Source organism: Dromiciops gliroides, chromosome 1 (assembly GCF_019393635.1).
Source record: "Dromiciops gliroides isolate mDroGli1 chromosome 1, mDroGli1.pri, whole genome shotgun sequence".
Taxonomy (NCBI): Eukaryota; Metazoa; Chordata; class Mammalia; order Microbiotheria; family Microbiotheriidae; genus Dromiciops; species Dromiciops gliroides.
Genome location: NC_057861.1, coordinates 219,687,664 through 219,706,531, shown reverse-complemented (window position 1 = coordinate 219,706,531; position 18,868 = coordinate 219,687,664). Strand labels below are relative to the sequence as shown.

Here is an 18,868-nt window from a genome sequence, read left to right as displayed (position 1 = left end):
CCTTCGGGTGCGGGGGAGCAAACCCAAGCCCCGGCTCGCCACGTCCCGTCCAGCGCTCGCCCCAAGCCCCCGGCCCCTCCGTAGCGCCTGCCGGCTCCTCCCCAGGGCTCGCAGTCCTGCCCTGGACAGCTCCCGCTGCCTCGAGGATTCCATATCCTCTGAGGTCTAATCTCCAACCGCCCCAACGTCCTAGCCCGGCGCAGACCTTTCCTTAGACGGCCATGGAAAGGCTCTTGGCCCGGCTGGGGACGAGCCCCGCCGGGAAGCGGGCGGAGGCGGCTCTCTCCTCCGCCGGCCCCAGGGTCCCGAGCTCTGCCATAGGCTGAGCGTGCAGGCCCCGCGCTCCGCACCCCTACTCTCACCTTGTTGAGCTGCTGGTGGATGAGCTGCTTGAGCTCAGACGCTTTCTCCGGCGGCAGGGACATGGTGAAGTCCGGGAGCTCCACTGCCACTTCCCCTCCCCTTCCCTCCTCTCCCGCCGGGAGCCCCAAGCGACCCGCCCGCCTCGCCCCGAGGTATTACGCTGTGCCGGGACCCCGGGCAGGCAGGCCGCGCGCCGCCACCCCGCGCAGACTCCCCGGCCCGCGTAAGCGCCCCACTCTGGGCGGGAACGAGGACCGCAACCCAGGCGACAGAAGCGGGCCGGCAACTGCTTTCAAACTGCGGCGGAGAATAAAGGTGCTAGGGTGTCCTCCCTACTGCCTGATTCTTGCCTGCCTGCCTTCCGCGCACACTTTATTCTTTCAACCCCTCCTCCCCACATAGCTTTCCTCAGTTTCCCCACCTCTGCAGTTCACCTTCCCCGACTTGATCCTCTCTCCTCCAGTACAAGATCTGGCTACCAGCGACAAAGGCATTTGGCTCGGAAGGTCCGACCCCGGGCCAGCGCCGACGGAGAAGAAGGACCCCGCCCCGCCCCTTTCCCCTAGAGCCCGGAGCTGCGTCTTGGGGTAGCAGAGTGGACGTGCTGCGAACCTCTTCTCTCTTGTGTCTCCCAGTCCTCCCGCCTGTCCCTCTAGCTTTCTCCTGGGTGACGATGTTCGTTCCTTGCGGGACGTCAGAGCCTGACTTTACCGGCTTCACCCTGCTGATGGTGAGTCCTTCCTCGCTCCTCTCCGCCTTGCTTTTTCGGGGCCCTTCGGGCGCGATGTGCCGCGATGGGATTAGGGACCTGGAGCGGGGCCTGCACGCGCCGGTGAGCCGTGTACTTGTCAGGCAGCTAGCATTGATTAAGCGCCTGATATACGCCAGACCCTGTGCTGCTAAGCGCTGGGGGGGGCACAGAGAAAGAAGAAAAGGAAAGACAACCCCTGCCCTCAGGGAGCTTATAGTCTAATAGGAGAGACAACATGCGACTATGTACAGAGAAGATACAGACAGGAATGAAAGGAGATAATCAAGAGGAAAGACACTGGAATTCATGAGGATTGGAAAGACTTCTTGTAGAAGGTGGGACTTTATCAGAGATAGGCTAGAGCAGTAGAATAAATGGAACAGGATTCCTTTAATTAGTAATAAACATAAAGCCTCATGCTTTCATTCAAAGGAGGCATGGTTAAACCATAGTTTGTCTGAATAAGACCTGTGGCTTTTAGTGAACTACAAGCTCTGTGGGTTAGCAGTGTGATGTGGCAGTCAACAGTTAATACTAGCTTGGGTTAGATTTTAAGAGACAAAAGAAGATGATAGTTCCTTTATCCTGGTCCTACCGCATCTGGACTATTGCTATCAAGAGAAATTCTAGGTGCCTGGAAAGAATTCAGGAGAACATAACCAGGATGAGCAAAGGCTTTGAAGCCATCTTTATCGTATAAGAATTGACTGAAGGACCTAGGCGTGTTTATCTTAGAGAAGAGAAGACTCAGAGGGGATGAGTTTTTAAGTGTTTGATGAACTGCCATCTGAGTGAGGGACTAGACTTATTCTCTTGGCGATAGAGGTCAGAACTAAGAGCAATGGGTGGAAATTGGAAAGGGATAAATTTAGGTTTGATGTCTGGAAAAGCTTCCTAATAATTAGAACTATCCCCAAGTAAAATGAGCGGTCCCAGGAGGGACTAGCTTCTACTTTATTGGAAGTTTTCAGGCATAGGCTGTTTGGCCACTTCCAGTAGCATATTCATTTTCGGGTATTACTTGCATTGGATAGACACTGAGGTGCCAACTTTGAAATTCTGTGGCTTTTCCTCAAAGCTCAATTCAGGTGCCAATCTTTCCTGATGCCCCCATTTGCTGATATTTTCTTCCTTGTTAAATTACCTTGTATTATATTTACTTTGTACATATAACCTTCCAAATGTAATATAAGCTCCTTAAGTAGTCTTTGATTTTTGTCTTTATGTGTCTTGTGCTTGCCACACAGTAGGAATGATGCTAGCTGTGTTACCATGGAGAAGGTAACAAAAAGAGAAAACTTATTCTCTTACTTACCTTGAGTTTCCTCATTTGTAAAATGAGGAATCTACCTTACAGAGATGTTGCAAAGTTCAAAAAAGTATATTTTAAGTGTTTTGTAAGCCATAGAGCACTACATAAATTTCAGCTTTTACTATTAGTTTAATAAATGACTGTTGAATTGAATTCAGAGACAGTCAAGTCAATCTTACCCTCTGGAACCATACTGCTCTTGAAGGACCAAGACTATAATGTGGAGATCTGTCCCCTCCTCTATTCACACTGCCACCATCTTAGTACAAGTCTTTATTACCACCTGCATGGACAGTTGCAGTAATCTCCTGATACATCTTCCACCTCTTGAAAAAATAACTAACATTTTTATTGTACAATGTGGCGGGAATTGTGCTAAGTGCTTTACAGTTATCTCATTTGATGCTCACAACAAATCTGGGAGGTGTAGGTCCTATTATTTTCATCATTTTACAGATGAGGAAACTGAGACAAATAGAGGCTAAGTCACTTAACTAGTGTCATGCAGCTGCTAAGTATCTGAATCCCTATTTGTTAGGTCTTCTGGACTTTCAGGCCCAGGCCATTATCTACCTAGCTGCTTCCTACTTTCTTCCCTTTTTCAATCCAGTCTTCATGCTGCTGCTAGACTCATGCATAGATCTAGTTGTGCTAATTATCTTCTTAAAGATTTTCACTCTCTCCCTCTTGTTTGTTGATTAAAGTTGAAACTCCCTTTATCTGTCATTCAGGGTCTTCCACACTTCTCCCTTCCATAGGGCTAACTGCCCTGCCTTTCAAACCTCGTTTCATTGGTTCGTGATAGAATATAAGCTCCTTAAGGACAGGGACTGTTCCACTTTTTTTCTTGGTATCCCAGCACTAGGACATATAGTAGGTGCTCTTTGATTGACACTCTTCACCTTCTATGCTTCACTCATGCTAGAGAACTTTTTGCCCTCCAAATACACCCTAAACTCTCCTAACTCTCACAGTGTTCTTTTACCTGGACCAATCTCCCTTCCTTTATTGACTTCCGAGCCCAAATGCTATCTTCTCAGTGAAGGCTTTCCTGACCTCCTCTGCATTGTCCCCCAACTTAGTAACACCTTTCCCTCTTGCATTTTATACCACACTTTGTTTGGCAGTTCTGATGTCACTATCATAAACTGTGCTTTATCTTAAGACATTTTGTGAGGTCAGGAACTATTTGATTCAAATGAAAGAATGTATATAAAGTTCTTTGTAAATCTTAAATTACCATATGAATACCTGTTATTCTTTTTTGTATCACCTCAGTGCCTAGCATATTGCCCTACACACAGCATTTACTTAATAACTATTTGTTGAATGAATGAACGAACACCTATGGGGGAAGCAATGTATAGTGGAAGGCAGTGTGTAATACTAGATATGAAACGTTGCCAAAGTCACATAAGCCCTATGAGTTTCAGTATAATAAGGGGGTTGAAATAGATGTCTAAGGTTTCATTCAACTATTATTTGATGATTCCCTGCAGTCTTTCTCTTTTTTCCCCCCCCAGAGCAATGAGGGTTAAGTGACTTGCCCAGGGTCACACAGCTAGTAAGTGTCAAGTGTCTGAGGCCAGATTTGAACTCAGGTCATCCTGAATCCAGGGCTGGTGCTTTATCCCCTGCGCCACCTAGCTGCCCCCCTTTTTTTCCCCCTGCAGTCTCTAAGGCTTGAAGATGCTTGGGTCTTGCTTAAAATATTCTTCAGTAGGGTCCCTTTACCCCAGTTATAGGGTTTCTCCCAAGCATTTGGTGACTTGGAAACGCAGCTACTAAGGAGCACATATCAGAAGGAAATTTAGACTTATGTTTGTCTGCAAATAGAAACAACTACTAGCTAATAAAATAAGGTCATAATTATTATTTTATTGTCCAGGGTACTCTATGTAAAAAATAATTGCTAGAATTTTATTGTTAAGTATATGTAAATTATTCATTCTCAAGTTTAGGCCCTAAATTTTTAAGGTATTTTGCTAATTTTAGTTGCTGATCTAACATCATTCTTTATGATTTCAGCCAGCAGTATCAGTGGGGAATGTTGGCCAGCTTGCAATAGATCTGATTATTTCTACACTGAATATGTGTAAGGTTGGTTACTTTTACACTGATTGCCTTGTTCCAATGGTTGGAAACAATCCCTATGCAACTGCAGAAGAAAACTCAACAGAACTCAGTACAAATGCTGAGGGTAAGTGCATGGGATCTGAGCTTATATTCCTGTAACTCTGAATCAGTAAACACTTATTAAGCTCCTGCTCTGTGCCAGGCACTGTGCTAAGTGCTAGGGATACAAAAAGAAGCAAAAGACAGTCTCTGCCTTCAAGGAGCTTAGAGTCTAGTCGAGCAAACAACATGCAAACAAACATATACAAAGTGAGGTAAATACAGGATAAATAGAAAATAATTAATAGAGGGAAAGCACTAGAATTAAGAGGGGTTGGAAGGCTTCTAGTAGAAGATTGGGCTTAACCAGGATTAAAGGAAGGAGGAGATCAATAAATGGAGCAGAGGAAGGAGAGTGTTCCAGTCATGGGGAACAGCCAGGAAAAATATCCTATACCATGATAGGCTTGTTCTTGATACATTTGTGCCAACCCTATAGCAGATAATTATACTGAGCAGAGAATTAGGAATAGGCACTTTCCTACTGAAGTAAGCATTTAGTAAGCGCTTACCTTGTGTCTAGCATACATCTTAAAAACATTGGCCTTTTTAAAAACAACATTGTTCTTCTAAACCTTTTGAAAATGGTAACTTCTAAAAACATGGTTATACTTTTATATGTTTAATTTGAAATTGTACATTTGTTTTCTTTTGGCTCCTTTCATTGTTGTCATTTTTTTCCTTTTTGCTTTTCATCCTCTCAGTTCATAGATTAGAACCAGAAGAGTCCTTAGAGACTATTTAGTCCAAACCCTCCTTTTACAGATGAAGGAACAGATCCAGAGGAGGTGAAAGGGTCTCCCCAACGTCACACAACTGCAAGCTGCAGAGCCAGGTCTCCTGAGTCTTTTGACTCTTAAGTCCAATGTTTTCTCCATTAAAGCATTCTACCTTAAGACACGAATAGGGGTAGCTAGGTGGCGCAGTGGATAGAGCACTGGCCTTGGAGTCAGGAGTCCCTGAGTTCAAACCCGGCCTCAGACACTTAACCCTTACTAGCCGTGTGACCCTGGGCAAGTCACTTAACCCTCACTGCCCTGCCAAAACACACACACACACACACACACACACACACACAAAACATGAATAAGGTAACTGAAGCCTACAGAGGTTAAGTGACTTGCCCATGGTTACACAGTTCATCAGCCAGGATTTCAAATCAGGGTCTCTTTTCCCCTGTGGTTGGTCGTGTGCCACTGCCTAATGAATCATTGTTTATCCTGCATTTTTCCTTTTAGCTAAAGTTATTTTAAAACAATCTGAGATGTGCATTAATGTCTAGAAACTAAGAGCATTCACAGAAGTCTTGAAGAACACAGTCTAGGCTATTAAACATAGTAATGTGTTATTCTGCTAGAAAATTAGCCTTGCTGTTTTATTAGCTATTATATCTTTTTCATTTCTGTATGGGATAATTAAAAGGTCTTTGAAATTCACCTGTACATTTTAATGTACTTTTACTGAGAATTGATGTTTAGATAAAATGATTGAGCTCTTGTGTGTGTCCAACATTTTAATAATTGAGGGAAAGAATTATATACAGAAGTTTAATATAATTTAATTTTACTATTTCATCATCTTCAAAGACTACCAATCATAATTCCTTATTCTCATCAATTTTCTTAACCTCTGATTTATTTTTTTCTCTTTCTTATAGTATATTCCTTACCTTCAATGAATCTGATGGTTCTCCAACTAAGATCAATTTTTATTAAGGTTGGTATTTTTATTATTTGCCTATATTAAAGTTATTTTTTAAAAATAAAATTTAATTAGAAAGTAACCAAATCAGTAGTTCCAAAAATCAAGATTTAAAAATCAGTTGAACTTATAGATAATAGACTTCTATTCAGCCCATAAGTTTGGAACAGTGCTTTTGCGTTGGGGAACACAGTATCTTCCAAGTTCCTTCTAAGAGCTTCTAAGATCTTCTGAGTTTTCAGATCTAAATACCTTTATTTGGTACCCATAAGGAAAAGTGAGCAGAGTGAGAGAATCAAGTGCCTCTATTAATAAGGGCCTGCCTTCTGCTTAGTAGAATATAAATGAAAATTGGTTACAGAGTATATGCCTAATTTTTTTTGTATTTCCCTAATCCTCTCTAAAGATGGCATGGGAGAATAGATGGAGTGTTGTGCTTGCAGTTAGAAAGACCAGGGCTGAAATACCACCCCAGACTATGCTGTTAGCTATGAGTCTTCAGCCTCTTAGGTTCCTCACACAGTTCCCTAGGACCTACCTACTAAGCCATAAAGACTTGCAATCTGCATTGATGGAAGTATTTTCCATTCTTAGTGTACTCTAAACCAACAAAATCACTGAGCCTTCTGTGATTTCTAATCAGCCAACCATGGTGGACCAAAAAATTATATTTAAGCACTGGTCTTATTGCTGCAGTTACATTCTATCAGTAGAAGTGGAAGAAAGGCAATGTGTTACCTAAAACAAAGAGGTCTAGATTTAGTAAGAAGACCTGTAAAAGAATCCTGCCTCTGCTACTTAACCACCTGAATGTTCTTGGGCAAATCTCTTTGCAGATTTTCATTTCCTGATAAGTAAAATAGCAGATGGGAACATATTAAATCTTAAATCTTTAAGATCCTTTCCAACTCTCAAGTCCTGTAGTTTTCTGAATCGTGTAACAATTACACAGAATTAATAACCTATACTTAACAAAGCAGATGCTTTTTCAAGCAGTCAGTAATATAAAAATTACCCCATACTTTGTTATTCTAAATCCATTCAGCTGTTTAAGAATGGTAGTTACTGGGGGCAGCTAGGTGGCACAGTGGATAAAGCACAGGCCCTGGATTCAGGAGGACCCGAGTTCAAAGCCGGCCTTGGACACTTGACACTTACTGGCTGTGTGACCCTGGGCAAGTCACTTAACCCCTAATTGCCTCTCAAAAAAAAAAAAAAGAATGGTAGTTACCTTGGACTTTTCCACAATTAGAAAGTATACCAGGTTATGATTTTGACTTGTGCTTCTGTCAGGAATCAGGATCAGTGAAAGGTATGAGAAGAAATGGAAGCATTGAAAAAAGGATTTTTATATTTGTAGTGGCTAGGAAAGGATATTAAAAATTCTATATTTCTGACCTTTCTGTCAAGTTTTACTAATAAGTAAATCAAAAAGAAAAACAGATTTAGAAATTAAAAATTGAAGAGCTTTTGGCCACTTTTTTGGTTAATGATAAAGATATAAATTGACAACTAAGAAGAAACTGGACTTAATACTGGTTTTCATAATGTACTAAGGAATTGTGTCTTATTGGATAATACATTTTATTATTTTTAAAATTGCATTTTATTTTTGTTTTGCTTTACAATTAGCTTACTTTTCCATAGTACAGATTCAGAAGTTGAATAATAGAATAATAGGCCACACTGATTAAATTCTCATTTTTGATCTTTAATCTAAGGACAATAAGTGGGCTTGCAAATAATATTATTTAGTACGTGTAATCATGTATATGAATTAAAAAGGCCCCCAAATGGACCAGTAGGTTTTTGCCATGCATAAACACCAACATCTGATTTTGATGACTTTTTTTTTCTTCCTTTCAATGGTGATTAAAGTATAAATCAAAGCTGTTCTGTGAAAAGCTCATTTCCTGGGTGAAAAGCTGTAAATGTGCCAGAGTTATTGTTCTTTCAAGCAGTCATTCATATCACTGTGATGACCAGCAGCTTCGTAGGTATGTTGAATCATGCTCTTTCTCATAGCACACATGATAAAACAAACATTGTAATTGATGTCATTGCAGTTTTGGTGTAGAAGTTAGTTTCAATATTATTGGTGCAGTAGTTTAGAAATTGTTTTAGTGTATCCAGCCTACATGGCAGTGGATAGATGTGAGCATTTGCTTGTGCAGTTATGCTTTCCACATCTGTTTTCCTCATTGTAGTTTTGATATATTGTGGGTCGGTGTAAGAAATGAAATGGGAATTTTGGGGGAGTTTTGCGGAAACAGCAGACAATACAAGAAGGCCATTCATTAGACAACACAAAAAAAGTTTAGAAACTCAGAAATGCATAAAATATATGTATATGATATCAACCCAAATTTTACAATAAGGTATTGTAAAAACCCAACAAAAGAAAAAGGAAAAAATTCAACTTCTTCTCTGGTATGAAAGCAGGGCCAAAAAATTTTACACAGATTTTCCAGATTGTGGGGGCCCAGTGCCCTTAACCCCCATGATGTGGAAGGAATAACTGTATTTTGATCTTTTCTCACTGGAAGCTAAGAAGAGGAGATCTGGTGGGGATATGGCATGATCAGAGGGTCTGGGTGTCTAGAACTCTTAATTCTTTGCTCTGTGTCTTTGTATCATAGAGCTTAGTAATGAAGGAAAAGGAAGACAACTCATAAAGAAGGGCACTTAACTGAGGTTGATAGGTTAATGCCTTTCTGAAAGACTAGATTCATATTTTCTTTCATCCTTATATGACCACTCATCTTCACAGAAAGAGATTCATTTGACTTTAATTACAATCCTCTTGAGTGTTAGAATGAGTCCTTTAATGTAGGGCAGAGGAATTACTTAGAACATGACCTATAACATGTTTTCTTTCATTACCAATTATATATTTTACAATTATATCTTATATCAGAAGGTAGAGTAGTATCAGAGAGGATTAAATGTTTTTTTAATTCCCTTTCATTATTTTTATCAATGTATCTTGAAACAAAAATGCTCTCAGATGATAACTTTATGTCAGAATACCTCTACCAGAGGAATGTTAAATAACTTCTGCATGTTAAGATGTCATACTTTATCTGTTTTCATTTTACCTGAGGAATGAATGTGGCTAACAGGTGAAACTTATGAGCAGCAATGCTAAATATGTATAACTCTTTTAATCAGTTTTTAAATAATATTTGCTTCTACCAAGAAGTGAGGCTTAAGAATCAAAATTTTATGCTGAGGATTCTTTTTTCTTTTTCTTTTCTTTTCTTTTCTTTTTTTTTTGTGGGGGAGTAAGGGTTAAGTGACTTGCCCAGGGTTACACAACTAGTGTCAAGGATTTGAACTCAGGTCCTCCTGAATCCAGGACCAATGCTTTATCCACTGTGCCACCTCACTGCCCCTGTCCCTCTTTTTAAAATGACTATTTTTAGAATAGTTGTAGTCAGGGGAATTTCATCTTATTTTTTGTGATTGAGTTATTTCAGTCATGCTCAACTGTCACTCTGTGACCGTATTTGGAGTTTTCTTTGCAAAGACAAATGAGCTTTCCAGCTCATTTTACAGAGGAGGAACTGAAGCAAACAGTGACTTGCTCAGGCTCACACAGCTAGTACGCATCTGATGCCAGGTTTGAACTCAGGTCCTTCTGACTCCAGGCCTGGCACTCTATCTACTACACCACTTAGTTGCTCCTACCATCCAGCTGCCCCTGTCACCTAGCTGCCCCTATATTCATCTTATAACTACACCTAATTTCTTTTTTTTTTTTTTTAGTGAGGCAGTTGGGGTTAAGTGACTTTCCCAGGGTCATGCAGCTAGTAAGTGTTAAGTGTCTGAGGCCGGATTTGAACTCAGGTACTCCTGACTCCAGGGCCAGTGCTCTATCCACTGCACCACCTAGCTGCCCCTACACCTAATTTCTAAGACTCTTAGAATATAAAAAATTCATAGTATTCATACAATATGAAGAAAAGGGAGCAAAAAAAGGTAGAACAGTGAAGAATGGATAAAATTTTAGGATGGTCTTGCTTTTCTTTGTTTTCCTTCCCCAGTTATATATTATTCATAAAGCAGATGACTGGTGACCACAAAACTGAATTAGTTGTGCTTGTAAAAATACTCTATTCCTCCTTGATTGAAGAGACTTTTCTAATTTTTTCAATTGATGGAAGCTGAAATAGTTGTAGGTCAGATGTTAGTATTACCTTTGTAGTATTTGTGAGTTGTTTTTTTTAATGGATGCATTAAATTATTATCTCCAGCATTCCATTCCGATACTTACTTACACCTGAAATAGAAAAAAGTGTTGGTGAAACATTACAGAACCTTCATTGGAAGGAAATGGAAAAAAGTGAATCATTTCCTGAAATACGAGATTCTGGGTTATGTATCCGTATCCCTGGAGGTGGTATCACAAAAACCTTGTATACCGAGAGGTGAGTATATCAATTGACTTAATAGAAATTTTGAAGAAATTACTAACATGGGCATTTGTATTAGAAATCATATGCAATTAATTCAAGAAAATAGTGTTGAGAGGCATTTAATAGTATTATAATATAGTAACTTTAGTGTAATTAATCAAAAAGTGTTCCCACTTTACCTCAGATACTTAGAGTCAACTCTTGATGACAGTGTTGAGGAAGAGATAGGAATTGGAGGAAGAGAAAACTTTTTTCTTATTTCTTTCTCTTACTTTTTCAATAACACACATATAGCCCTTGAATCACCTGAGGATTTTTAGGGCATTTAAAACTTAGTCCCATTTAACTTAGTTCCTTTTTCTGCTTAATAATTTCACAGAAACTCAGGTTGAGTTGTGTACCAACTAAAAGCTGAACTATTAAAATATAACCCAGGAAATTTTACTTAGGTACAGAATTTGGCCTCTCATAATACTCATTTATACTGTAGGTGTATTTTTGTTCCTGTGTTATTTTGTGGTCTATTCAGTTAATTATATAATATCTATTATTTCTACTATATAACTCTGTAAGATGACAGCCATCAGTCATTGAATCAGCAAATACTTATTAAGCAGCTGTTACATGCCACATACTGTGCTAGGCATGGGAAAGACAAAGTCAGAAAATAAAATACTCCCTGATCCCAGCAGGTTTATATTCTATTGGGAGAGGCCGTGTGTGTGTGTGTGTGTGTGTGTGTGTGTGTGTGTGTGTGATACATATCTATAAAATAAATACAAGAAACTGATCCAGCAATTCTGGAGAGCTATTTGGAGATATGCCCAAAGGGCTATAAAATTGTGCATACCCTGTGACCCAGCGATACCACTCCTACGTCTGTATCCCAAAGAGATGCTAAAAAAAGGAAAAGCACCCACAGATACAAAAATATTTATGGCGACCCTTTTTCTGGTAGCAAAGAATTGGAAATTGAGGGGATGCCCATCAATTGGGGAATGGCTGAACAAGTTGTGGTATATGAATGTAATGGAATACTATTGTGCTTTAAGAAATGATAAGCAGGTAGATTTCAGAAAAACCTGGAAAGACTTACATGAACTGATATGAATGAAGTGAGCAGAACCAGGAAAGCATTGTACACAGTAACAGTAACATTGTGTAATGATCAGCTGTTATAGACTTAGCTCTTCTCAGCAGGACAGTGATCCAAGACAATTCCAAGAGACTCATGATGGAAAAAGCTCTACACATCCAGAAAAAGAACTGTGGAATCTGGATGCAGATTGAAGCATACTATTTTCACTTTGTTTTTTTTTTTCTTAAGGTTTTTCCCTTTTGTTTTGATTCTTTCACAACATGACTAATGTGGAAATATTTTTAACATGATTGTACGTATATAACCTATATCAGATTGGTTACTCCCTTGGAAAGGGGGAAGAAAAAAAGGAAGGGAGAAAAATTTGGAACTCAATATTATAAAAATGAATGTTGAATACTATCTTTACATATAACTGGAAAAAAATAAATACTATTAAGATTTGGGGGGAAAAAACAAAATAAATACAAGGAAATGGAGGGTATGTTAGCAACTGGCAGGGATGAGGAAAGGCTTCATATAACAGGGATTTTAAGAGTGGGAAGTGAGGAGGGAGTGCATTCCAGTTATTCGAGACAGCCAGTTGCAAAGCCATGGAGGTGGGAGATGGAGTAGTAGCACATGCAGAGAACAGTAAGAAAGCCACTTTGGCAAAATGGTAAAGTGAGGGATGGAGTATAATGTGAGTCTAGAAGGTTAGCTTGTGAAGGACTTTAAGTGGCAAATAGAGTTTATGTTTGATCCTAGACATAGTAGGGAGCATCCGTATATAGTAGAGAAGTGGTGTGGTCAGACACACACACATGCTCATCCTTCCCATTTTAAAGTTGCTGATCTAAGATCTTTAAAATAGAACCACTTCCAGGGAAAGAATTTTCATAGATGGTCCTCTGCTGCCATGATAACAAAGCCAGGTGTCCACTGAGCAAATTAAAAAACCAAAAACAAATGCCGAGGTACGTACCTACATAGTCCTGCAAAACAAATTCTCGCATTAGCCCTATCTGAAAATGTGTGTCTCTGCCTTATCAGGTCACCACTTCTTTGTCAGAAGGTGAGTATTTTGTTTCATCTTCATTTTTAGGACTCGGAGTTTATCATTGCATTTATCAAAATTCTAAAATCTTTTAGTTCTTGTGGTATAAATTGTTATCCTGGTTCTACACACTTCATTCTGCATGGGTTCATAAAGTTCTGAAATTATCTATTTTGTCATTTCTTATGACACAATAATATTCCATTACAGTCATATGCCACAATTTGTTTGGCAATTCCCCATTAGGAGAACACCCCCTTAGTTTCCAGTTTGGGGCTACAGTGAAAAAAAACCCCAACTATAAATATTTCTAGTTTGGTTTTTTGAAGACCGTCTAGTTCTTCTCTTTGGTCCTCTAATTAGGCATCACTTGAGATATGCATGAATTCATCCTAGTAGTGGCCCTTACTTCTGCAAGCCCAACACTTATCCATCTTGTTTCAGTAGCTTTGTTATTATGCTTAGCAGTTACAGTCTCTGAGTTATGATAAGCATTTCCATATAGTTTTAGGGAAATTCTTTTTATTGTGGACAAGAAATATTTTTTTTTGGTATAAGTATATTTTTATTTACCACATTAGAAGTTGTTTTCTAGCCTTTAACTATCTTATTCCCTTGCTACCTTATATTATTAATAACAAAGCTATTCTATTTCATATTTCAATCAATTGACCATAATATTTTTTTTTGTTTTGTGGGGCAGTGAGGGTTAAGTGACTTGCCCAGAGTCACACAGCTAGTAAGTGTCAAGTGTATGAGACTGGATTTGAACTCAGGCCCTCCTGAATCCAGGGCTAGTGCTTTATCCACTGCACCACCTAGCTGCCCCTTCTGACTGTTGTGTTTCTGATAATCACAGCCTCCCTAAAATAAGTACTGGATTATGGTCAGTCATGTGGCATAGCTTTGAGTCAGGAGTTTGGCTTATCATGTAGCCCAAATGTTGGATACCAAAGTTCATATTAGTTTTTGGCATTTATTTGGCTACTTCTGTTGCAACCATTAAGCTTGTAAGTCCTTTTGTCTTTCTTTGTATCCCCAGCACTTAGCATAGTGCCTGTTACACAAAAGACACTTAATAAATTGTTATTGACTAACTCACAATGGAGAAGCAAGTAGTGATAGCGACATGATTTTTAACTGCCTTCTCCTGGATACCTGAAATAAAGCTCTTCACCAGAAAATAGATGAACATATTAAATCATCTGCCTAACAATGTGTGAGCTTCTTCACTGGTTAACCTATGGAAGGGGACATGCCAAATTCTGCTTCCTGAATTAATAGAAAATAACTGATCCATTCTCTTCGTTGTAGCTGTTCCAAAGGGATAGAAATGGCAGTTGTCCTGAAATTTGTTTCAGAAGGAGACAATATCCCAGATGCGTTTGACCTTGTTAGATATCTTAATGATTGGCTTCAGATAATTAAACCTCAAGTAAGTGTTCTTTTCTTTCATTTGTCCTCTAACGATGTCTTCTCATCTCACCGTTTATTTCATATATCATTTTTAAACCATTATAAATTGTCATTCAGTTGAGATGAGAGTACAAAAAGTAGTTTTTTTCATTCATTGGGAAGAGTGGGGCAGGGCCAGGAGTGGGGTCCAGTTGAGGAGGATAATGGAGAACATTTAATAGTAGAACCATTTACTTTAGTTGCCTACAATTTAATTTTTATAAGCTACTCAAATGTTACCATGTTTCCATATACAAACCCAAATTTATTTCCAGCAGCTCTCTTACCCTCTTGAAGAGTTCTGCTCTACAGACTTTGTTTACCCACATAGTATTATCAGCTGTGTGATTTTTCTCCTATGTGATGGTCTAAGCCACTTTAAAACTAAAGACTTGGACATTACAAATATTAATGCTGGAGTAAAACTTGCTACAATCATAGCAACAGAGTTGCTAAGTTTTCTTTTATTATACATTATTTTGGGGTTTTTTTTGGGGGGGGTGTTGGGTTTTTTTGCAGGGCAATGAGGGTTAAGTGACTTGCCCAGGGTCACACAGCTAGAGTCAAGTGACTGAGGCTGGATTTGAACTCAGGTCCTCCTGAATCCAAGGCAAGTGGATTTTGAACTTGAGTTGTTTCAAGAAGTATATGGGGGCGCTAGATGGCGCAGTGGATAAAGCACTTGCCTTGGATTCAAGAGGACCTGAGTTCAAATTCAGCCTCAGACACTTTATACTTACTAGCTGTGTGACCCTAGGCAAGTCACTTAACCCCAATTGACTCACCGAAAAAAAAAAAAGGAGTATATGAAGTATTGTTTATGAGAAAATATGAATAGAGAGCTGGAAAGCAATACTGTAGTTGTTGGTAAAGTTCTTTGTCACTGTAAGACACTCCCATCACTGTGAAGCCTTGAAGTATTGGGGCATGATGGAAAGAACACTGGACTTGTCTGAGATTCTGCCACTACCAAGTTTACCTGGCTTTGTAAAAATAGCTGGAATTTTTATAGTGTTTAAAAGTTTGCAAAGTGCTTCACAAATGTTATCTTGTTTGATCCTCCTAATAACCCAGCAAAATAGGTACTATTGTTATCCCCATTTTATAGATGAGGAAACTGAGGCAGAGAGCAGTTGAGTGACTTGCCCAGGCTCACACAGCTGGTATTTTAGGAATTGAACTTAGGTCTTAACTGACTCCAAGTCCAACATGATTCTCTGTATTCCCAGCTGTCTCTGACCACTGGCAGCATGGCATCATGGACAGAGACACAGTCTCAGAGTCATGGAGATATGAATTCAAGTCCTGCCTCTGGCACTGGCTGGTACTCCTAAGCAAATCAGTTAACCCCTTAGTGCCTCGGACTCTCTGAGCCTTTTGAAGTTTTAGGGCAGGAGCTTAGCTTCCTTGGGAAAGAGAGTATCCTCATAGGATGTTCCTCCTCCAGTGAAATCACAACTCTGACCTGTGACCATCAGCAAATCACTTAACCTCCAAATTCACATCCTCAAACTGTAAAAGAAAGAATAATATTTGTGTCCTCTGCCCCCCAACATTGTTGTGAAGGAAGCATTTTGTAAACATCTTGGATAGAGCATCAGGCCCAGAGTCAAGAAGATCTGAGTTTAAACCTGGCTTCAGATATTTACTAGCTATGTGACCCTGGGCAAGTCACTTAACCTTGTTTGCCTTAGTTTCTTCATCTGTTAAATGAGCCAGAGAAGAAAATGGCAAACCACTCTGGTATCTTTGCCAAGAAAACCCCAAATGGGGTCACAAAGAGTCAGGACATGATGAAATGACTGGACAACAACAAAAAGCTGTAAAATACTATTGTAATTAGGAAACTTAAGACACATAAACAGAATGTGAGGAAAAATGCTAGGTTTCTTAAATGTCTTGTTGCTGTTTCACTTTTTTACACCATCTGCCAATAACACACCTCCTCTAACCCCTGCTTCATACCAAAGAAAACCATTTGAGCAGAATATGCCATCTTAGGACTAAAGCTGCATCTCTATGTAATAGTCTGTACCTCTTCAGAGAGGAGGGAAATAGGTTTCATCATGGAAAATGTTTTTTAAAAATGCCTTTCAGGGCAATCCAAAGCCCCATTATACTTTAAAACTTCTCTGTGTGTCAAGTTGCCTCCTGCCTAGAACAGAGACTTCTCTGGGCCCCACAGCAACACAGGAGCTTGAGTTGGCATTCAGCACGTTTGGCTGCATTTTTAACAGGCAGGGGTTTTTTTGTTTTGTTAATTTTTTTTTTTTTGAGGGGCAGTGAGTGTTAAGTAACAGGGTCACACAGCTAGTAAGTAACTAGTGCCTGAGACAGGATTTGAACTCAGGTCCTCCTGAATCCAGGGCCGGTAGTTTATCCACTGTGCCATCTAGCTGCCCCCTAACAGTAGGTTTTTAAGCCCTACTATTCAAGATCCTGCTTATTAACAATATCCATCAGTAGTCATCATGACACTGCTTTGTAATTTGGCCCCATGGTAAGGAGTAGGGGAAATTCCCTGAGAAGAGGCTTGGTTCACTTAAAGAAAGAAAAACATTTTCCCTCTGATAGTATCAGAGCAGAGATTGGAGACTGAGGAAGGAAGGACTGTGTAGTGCCTGTGTGTTGGAATGGAATTTAATGTTTATCCTTGAAAGTCTAATGTATTTTTGTTTTTAAATCCAGGAGTGCAGTGACCCCACAACATCTGTTTCCCAGTGGAAAATGCCAAGTTCTTGGAGATTGCTCTTTGGCAGTGGCCTCCCGCCTGCGCTTTTTTGAATACTTGTTACTGCTTATAGTGGCTCACACATTCTGACAATACTGTGACATGTGTTCCCAAGGTTTGGGGGCCATACCTGTGAGGAGCTCCTCATAAGAGGCTTCCTGTTTTGATGCGGATTGGCAACTTCTCTGGGACTTGTAGTCTTAGAAAGTTGCATGGGGCACCAAGGTATCAAGTTACTTCTACAGCCAGTAAGAAGTAGACATCAAACCTATGTCTTCTTTACTCCAAGGCCAGCCCTCTCTCCAGGATACCTCTTGTGTCCTGAAATACTAATTACCAAATACAACTATCCAATAATTTATAAAAAGATTCCTATTATGTCAGGATGACAGAAAATCTCAAAGAAATAGAATAGTCATCCTGACCTTCATCATATGTAACAAATATAAATTTTGTAGAATAAACTTTTTCTTAAGAAATTATTGACTGAATTGTGGTTTTTTGTTTTTCACTAAAAATATTCCTGACCAAAAAAAATATTGGAAGTGAGTAACTTTAAAAAAAAAATTTATGTTAAATATCTTACATTAGATTCTCTTTTACATGCACTGAAGATTTACCTAAGATCACCAACAGACTCCCTTCTTCTGTCTAAATTCTGGGCATGTAAGATTTGCTGAAGTTTAACTTTACATACCTCTGCCTTCCATGTTTTGCAACACCTGGCCTTGCTCATCTTACAATCTGCCCTTCCTTCCAGCTCAGTACATATTCATAAGATCAGTCAAGGCTATGTCAGGGAAGAGGAATTTGATAAACAGGCTTGGGCAAGAATAAGCAATTACTCTTGGCCCCACATGGCCTTCAGAGAAGACTTCCCTACCCTACATGAAGTTACCATTGGGACTTAATGAAATGCAGACCAATTTTTTCTTTTTCTTTCTTTTTTTTTTTTTGGCGGGACAATGAGGGTTAAGTGACTTGCCCAAGGTCACACAGCTAGTAAGTGTCAAGTGTCTGAGGCTGGATTTGAACTCAGGTCCTTGAATCCAGGGCCAGTGCATTATCCCCTGCACCACCTAGCTGCCCCTTTGCAGGACCCTAAGCAAATCACTGGGCCCCTCCGGGCCTGTTTCCTTATCTATCAAGTGAGAGGATTGGACTAGATGATTTCTTAAGATTCCTTCCAGCTCCAAATCTCTGATGACCATATTTTGTTACAATGATGCTTTTCTATTTATCTTTGCAAATATTAATTTAGCCACTCAGATACTCCAATTGATTGGTAATCTCATTGACACAGACCATATAAAATAGTATGTTTTCAGTTTCAAATATACATGTTTTCCAGAATTAATTTCTTGGGGAATATACCTTAATGGAAGAAATTTTATTTGGTTGTCCAAACATATCCCATCAAAAAAAAATTTTAAGTGTTATTTTCATTGGCAACTAAAACTTTGCAGCTATAAAAATTATATTCAGGCATAATTGAAATACATCTAAAGTCATATTACAGCTTCCAATAGATGGAACTGTTGGGCCATATTTATCTGGTATAATTTTTTCCTTATAAAAATCAACATTATTTTAGATACCACCTTGCACTGTACACAACAGTAGCTCTTAAAAATTGTCTCAGATTGCTAATCTTTTGAAAATTACAGGTAATTTCCTTCAGATGTTCTTTGTTCTGTTTGATCCTAAATTTGTTTTTAAGAATACTACCATTTAAATTTATGGGAAAAAGACCTTATGAAAGGAAGAAATATAATTATACTTATCCCTTGAGAGCAAGACAAATCAAATGTAATGAAGTAAGATAGG

General features: G+C 39.3%; 2 protein-coding genes across 3 annotated transcripts in view; one reads left to right on the top strand and one right to left on the bottom strand.

The window, feature by feature from the left end:
• CEP76 (centrosomal protein 76) overlaps positions 1 to 860 on the bottom strand; it is a 29,311-nt gene extending 28,451 nt beyond the window's left edge. The window contains exon 1 of one of the 2 annotated variants that reach the window (XM_043977017.1): positions 785 to 860. Coding sequence is in view for 1 of the 2 variants with exons in the window: in XM_043977016.1 (XP_043832951.1) it covers positions 363 to 425 (63 nt within the window). In the remaining variant the exon portion in view is untranslated. Of the gene's footprint in view, positions 1 to 362; positions 510 to 784 lie in introns of those variants that run through there. The other variant, XM_043977016.1, reaches the window with a different exon arrangement.
• A 34-nt stretch (positions 861 to 894) lies between these two features.
• Positions 895 to 17,521, top strand: PSMG2 (proteasome assembly chaperone 2). Its single transcript, XM_043977021.1, has 7 exons — positions 895 to 1,093; positions 4,455 to 4,626; positions 6,259 to 6,317; positions 8,181 to 8,299; positions 10,559 to 10,732; positions 14,170 to 14,290; positions 16,999 to 17,521. The coding sequence occupies exons 1-7, from the start codon at positions 1,037 to 1,039 to the stop codon at positions 17,092 to 17,094; spliced, it is 798 nt and encodes a 265-aa protein (XP_043832956.1). The 5' UTR covers positions 895 to 1,036; the 3' UTR covers positions 17,095 to 17,521.
• The last annotated feature ends 1,347 nt before the right edge of the window (positions 17,522 to 18,868 follow it).